This window comes from Triticum aestivum, chromosome 4B, assembly GCF_018294505.1.
Source record: "Triticum aestivum cultivar Chinese Spring chromosome 4B, IWGSC CS RefSeq v2.1, whole genome shotgun sequence".
Taxonomy (NCBI): domain Eukaryota; kingdom Viridiplantae; phylum Streptophyta; class Magnoliopsida; order Poales; family Poaceae; genus Triticum; species Triticum aestivum.
Genome location: NC_057804.1, coordinates 425501738 through 425506393, shown reverse-complemented (window position 1 = coordinate 425506393; position 4656 = coordinate 425501738). Strand labels below are relative to the sequence as shown.

General features: G+C 44.5%; 1 protein-coding gene across 3 annotated transcripts; it reads left to right on the top strand.

The window, feature by feature from the left end:
* Positions 1–810: 810 nt before the first annotated feature.
* On the top strand, positions 811–4597 carry LOC123092498 (arogenate dehydratase 2). 3 transcript variants are annotated; one of them, XR_006444689.1, is made up of 11 exons: positions 812–1167; positions 1302–1363; positions 1480–1572; positions 2980–3180; positions 3265–3348; positions 3475–3570; positions 3651–3728; positions 3838–3927; positions 4009–4072; positions 4180–4261; positions 4329–4597. XR_006444689.1 is itself a non-coding variant. In XM_044514293.1 (11 exons), the coding sequence occupies exons 1-11, from the start codon at positions 882–884 to the stop codon at positions 4386–4388; spliced, it is 1200 nt and encodes a 399-aa protein (XP_044370228.1). In that variant the 5' UTR covers positions 816–881; the 3' UTR covers positions 4389–4597. The 3 variants fall into 3 exon arrangements, 2 of the variants coding, with proteins under 2 accessions (XP_044370229.1, XP_044370228.1); XM_044514293.1 differs by having other exon boundaries at positions 816–1167; positions 4005–4072; XM_044514294.1 differs by lacking the exons at positions 4180–4261; positions 4329–4597 and having other exon boundaries at positions 811–1167; positions 4009–4059.
* The last annotated feature ends 59 nt before the right edge of the window (positions 4598–4656 follow it).

The following is a 4656-nucleotide window of genomic DNA, read 5'->3' as shown; positions in this document are numbered from 1 at the left end:
GTGTACATGTACGTAGGTCTGGGTTTGTATGCCGTACCTGTAGTGTCCGTCTCTCTCTATATGTACGTGTATCTTAGGAGACAAGACACCGGTCGCACCCCTTGTACTTATATATATGTGCGTAGTGCACGATCAATGAGTTATCGATGCACCAAATCATTCTCTACACAAAACAACCACACATACAATAATAATATAGCATCCAATCTTTCTTGGGAGGGTTTTTTATCTTGAAGCTTCGGATGACTGGCCATTCCCACCCACACTCACGACAACGAAACGATGATGGGTTCTTCTTAGACCTTACTATTTTGCCAATGCTTTTTCGTTAGGCAATTTTATTTTACTTTTTACTTTATACAAACGCTACTGTAAATAGCTTCGGCGATAGCTGACATACCTCTAGCTCGGACAGCCCTGCAATACAGTTGAAAACGCGATTTATAAAACATTAAATAGTTTCCCTGCTTCTCAAGCAATTATGTATTTACTTGGTTCTCAAGAAAGTCTATATACTTTCTTGGCTCTAAGTACCTAACCTTCGCTGAATAGATTGGTATTAGAATTAAACGAGTACTACTAATTAAATAAAATAGATTCCTTGTTTCTCACGAAAACTACTACGTATTTTCTTCGTCCTCAAGAAACCTATGTACACCCTTCAGTCATATCACTCAGTTCCAACAGTTGGCTCGTCGCCACGCACTGTTCTCCAGCCTCAGCGCCCGTGCATCGTGTTCCACTTTTCCACCACCCAAAAGAAATCTCGCGTCACGTTTGGAAAACCCCGTGTCCGCGGGGATCATTTTCCTTTTTCGCTTCTCGACTTCCCCAATCGGCCACCCCCACCCCCTCCTTCCTTCCTGGCCAGCGCGGCGGCTATGGCCTCCATGACCACACCTCGGCTCCCCTTCCTCCCCGCCCGAACCCGCTCCGCCGTCGCCGCCTCCTCCTCTTCGTCCTCCTCCTCCCCGCTACCACGCCGCTCCATCAAATGCAGCAGCTCCACCAACGCTAACTCAGCCCCCCTCCCTTCTACAGCGCGGCAGCCCCGGGCGCCCGTGGTGGACGGCGTAGGGTCCGCCGACCTCAACGGCCTCCGGGCCCCGCCTATACCAGTCGCGGACTCCCCTCTACCCGCGTACCGCGATCCGCACGGGCTGCCTCGTAAGTCCAGCGGCGACGCTTTTTTAGCCGATCTCGAGCAGTTCTTTTCTCGTTTATTATAACATAATAACTAAACTAACTAATCAGCTGGTGCTTTCTTCATGGCGTGCGTGGTTCTGTGCTGGGGTTATTAGGGCCTCTCACTAGTGCGGATCTAATGGAGTCGAGCGGGGAGGGGCTCAAGGTTGCCTACCAGGTGCTCGACGAAACGCGTGTGCTGTTTTGGTTTCATTGCGTATGAATCTCCCTGTCTGTGTGTGTGTACTCTTTTTGTTGTGGATCTGAACGGAGTTTGGTTTGGTGATTGTTCAGGGCTTCCCTGGAGCGTACAGCGAGGCTGCAGCAAAGAAGGCCTATCCAAATTGCCAGACAGTGCCCTGCGAGCACTTTGATACTGCATTTCAGGTATCGTAGTATGATCCTTTTTTGGGCCTGTTTAGATATGTTTGTGTATGCTGTTCGTGGTGCAGTGAGTTTTACGTTGATTCATGTCATGATTTCAGAAGATGGGACATTGAATCAAATGAGGTTAAATGTTTCTTGATGAAATGTGTTGACGGTTCGTTTTTTTTTCTTTTTAAAAATTCTCTATTTCATTAAGACAGTGTGTCGGCAAGATTGCCAGCCACCAGAACGCTTACATCAACCGGCACCGATTCCACCCAAAATCCCAAATGGGCCACGAGCTCGAAACCCGGCAAGGGCATGAGCAACTTTGTTACATGCACGGGGACTATAGTATAGGAACAGATAACAAAGCTAAAATTAAGCCTCAGGAACTGGCGCATGTCTAGATAACACCCTCCGGCGACAGATCAAAAACAGTGCTTTGCAACGCCTTAATCAGCTGCTGGCAGTCTGACTCAATTTGAATATTGATCATTCCCCACTCGGCTGCCGTCTGCAGCGCCGCCAAACAGGCCTCCGCTTCAGTCTGACTCGCACTGGACACATGAGTGAGTCTTCCCGCACCTGCACCTCGTACAGCTCCTGTTCGGTTGCGTACGACAAAGCCCCAGCTGCCAGACTTTGTTGCGTCGTGAAAAGCACCGTCTACATTGATTTTCAAAGTGTCTCTGACGGGACACTGCCACAATGGTAATACTTGTCTAGCTTGCTGGTTGATGGGATTCTCATGCAGCTTCAGTGATTCGAACGCACACTTCTGTGCCTTAATGGCTGTGCTTTCAATTGTGCTCACACATTTTCCTTTTTGTTCAGTTTATTCCTCCTCTGCCACTATTTCCAAAGCATGCTAGCTACTAGCACCCTCTTCCCCTCCTCCAGGCTCAGTATTTGTTGCACGATATCCTTAGCATTAGTGCAAGTACACAGGCATGCTCCGTGTTAGTTTATTAGATGCAATATGCTAGTACTGCACAAAGAACCTATCACTGGCACATATCATTTGTCCATACTCCACACTCGTTCTTTTCTCGAGACAGATGCTCATCATTTGGTCATTCATTTCTACTGTAATTTATGTACTCGAACAAAATTATGTATTATGAAGGTACCCGTCTAGTCGAGTATATGCGTATGGATGGTTTCTATAAGTATCTAAATTAAATAGTTTTAAAGATATTGGTAGTTGAAGTTCCGTAACCTGACCCTCTATATGCTCGACATCCCTTAGGTAACTGGAGAGATTGTTGTATTAGCAAAATCTTCTTCTAAACTAGCCCTTTCAGACAGCAGTAGATCAGAGCAATTGTATTCCATATATTGCATGTCATATTGTAATACATAGAGGTGTATGTAGCAAAAACAATAAATGTGCTGCAATTTTGATGTCTTCTGGTCCTTTATCAGGCTGTTCAAAACTGGATAGTTGATAGGGCGGTACTGCCACTTGAGAATACTCTGGGTGGTAGTATACATCGGAATTATGACCTTTTACTTCGGCATGAGCTGCACATAGTTGGAGAGGTTCGCCTTGCAGTTCGGCATTGCTTGTTAGCCAATCGTGGAGTGAAGATCGGAAACCTAAGAAATGTCATCAGTCATCCCCAGGTAAAACCTATTGGATAGTGTGGTCTCGATATTTTTCACTTGTTTGTGTAATAACCTTACAGGCACATTAATTTAAATTCTCAGGCTCTTGCGCAATGTGAGCATACGCTGACAGAGTTAGGAATTGAACATAGACAAGCTGTTGATGACACTGCTGGTGCAGCAAAGGTAGAATGATGCTTCCTCTTCCACCTGGAATTTATCTTTGGATAGCTATATATTTGGTTCACTCTTTCAAGTGACTCATGGTGTAAAGTCATTGTCATACCATAACACTATATGCTTGTTTCATAGTTAGTCGCAGAACAAATGCTCCAAGATACTGGTGCTGTTGCCAGTTCATTAGCTGCTGAACTTTATGGACTGGATATTCTTGCTGAAAATATTCAGGTATCGTGATTTCAGGCCAAAATGGGACATTGTGTTCTGTTCTTTATCCTCACCATAAGTCCATTATTTACCTTATATAGGACGAAAAAGTCAATGTCACCCGTTTTATGATGCTTGCTCGGGAACCTATTATACCTCGGGTTGATAAACCATTCAAGGTACAGATTGCAATGGGAAGTCTCTTTCATCTTCCTTCCAGTCATCCACTCCATACAGAGGGGAAAAACAAAAGTCGGTTGATTTGTTGCATGATCATCTGGTTTTCAGACTAGTATTGTGTTTTCACTTGAAGAAGGACCTGGACAGCTCTTCAAGGCACTTGCAGTTTTTGCACTGAGGGAAATCAATCTCACCAAGGTGTATTAAACAACCTTGCTTTGTTTCGTCACTTGCATGTGCTTTGTATAACTCTCTAACAGTATGTTGATGTGAAGATAGAAAGCCGTCCACACAAGAAAAGGCCTTTTCGTGTAGCTGATGATGCTTTCTCCACACGCGTCAAGTTCGATAATAACCCTACAACCCTCTTGTTTATTCAATTTTGTTTCATGAAGTGTTACCCAAATATGAAAAGCACTAATTCTAACCATTTGATCCTTGGCTGAGTAGGTACTTCGACTACCTGTTTTATGTCGACCTTGAGGCGTCTATGGCTGATCCAAAAACTCAGAATGCTCTCAGAAATTTGGAGGTGATATTTCTTGGTAGTTTTTATCTGGCGTCAAGCGAACAGTGACTCATGTTACTTTTATTTGCAGGAGTTTGCGACCTTTTTAAGAGTCCTGGGGAGCTATCCTACAGACGTGAGCGAAGCTTGAATAGCAAGTGCTTGCTGCAGATCACATGCTAGTGATTAATCAGTTGTGTGCCTTTTTTAATCGGATAAACATCCGCCTTTTGGTAATGAAAGAAACATAGTTCTTCATTATAGAATCTGTAACATGTAGCTCTCAGAGCATATTTCCTAGTATTTGGATTGGGACTTTAGCAGTTTATTACTCATAAAATGTACGTGGGGTATTCAACAGCAGAATAGCGGATCTACTCCCAGGGATTGTTCAGGTTGGGTACAATGCAGAATCAGAA

Bases quoted from the DNA above. Each gene is read 5' to 3' on its own strand.
- LOC123092498 (XM_044514293.1), top strand. From the start codon at position 882: ATGGCCTCCATGACCACACCTCGGCTCCCCTTCCTCCCCGCCCGAACC. The intron at 1,573-2,979 runs GTATCGTAGTAT...GTCCTTTATCAG, and splicing joins ACTTTGATACTGCATTTCAG to GCTGTTCAAAACTGGATAGT. The intron at 3,729-3,837 runs GTACAGATTGCA...TCTGGTTTTCAG, and splicing joins GGGTTGATAAACCATTCAAG to ACTAGTATTGTGTTTTCACT.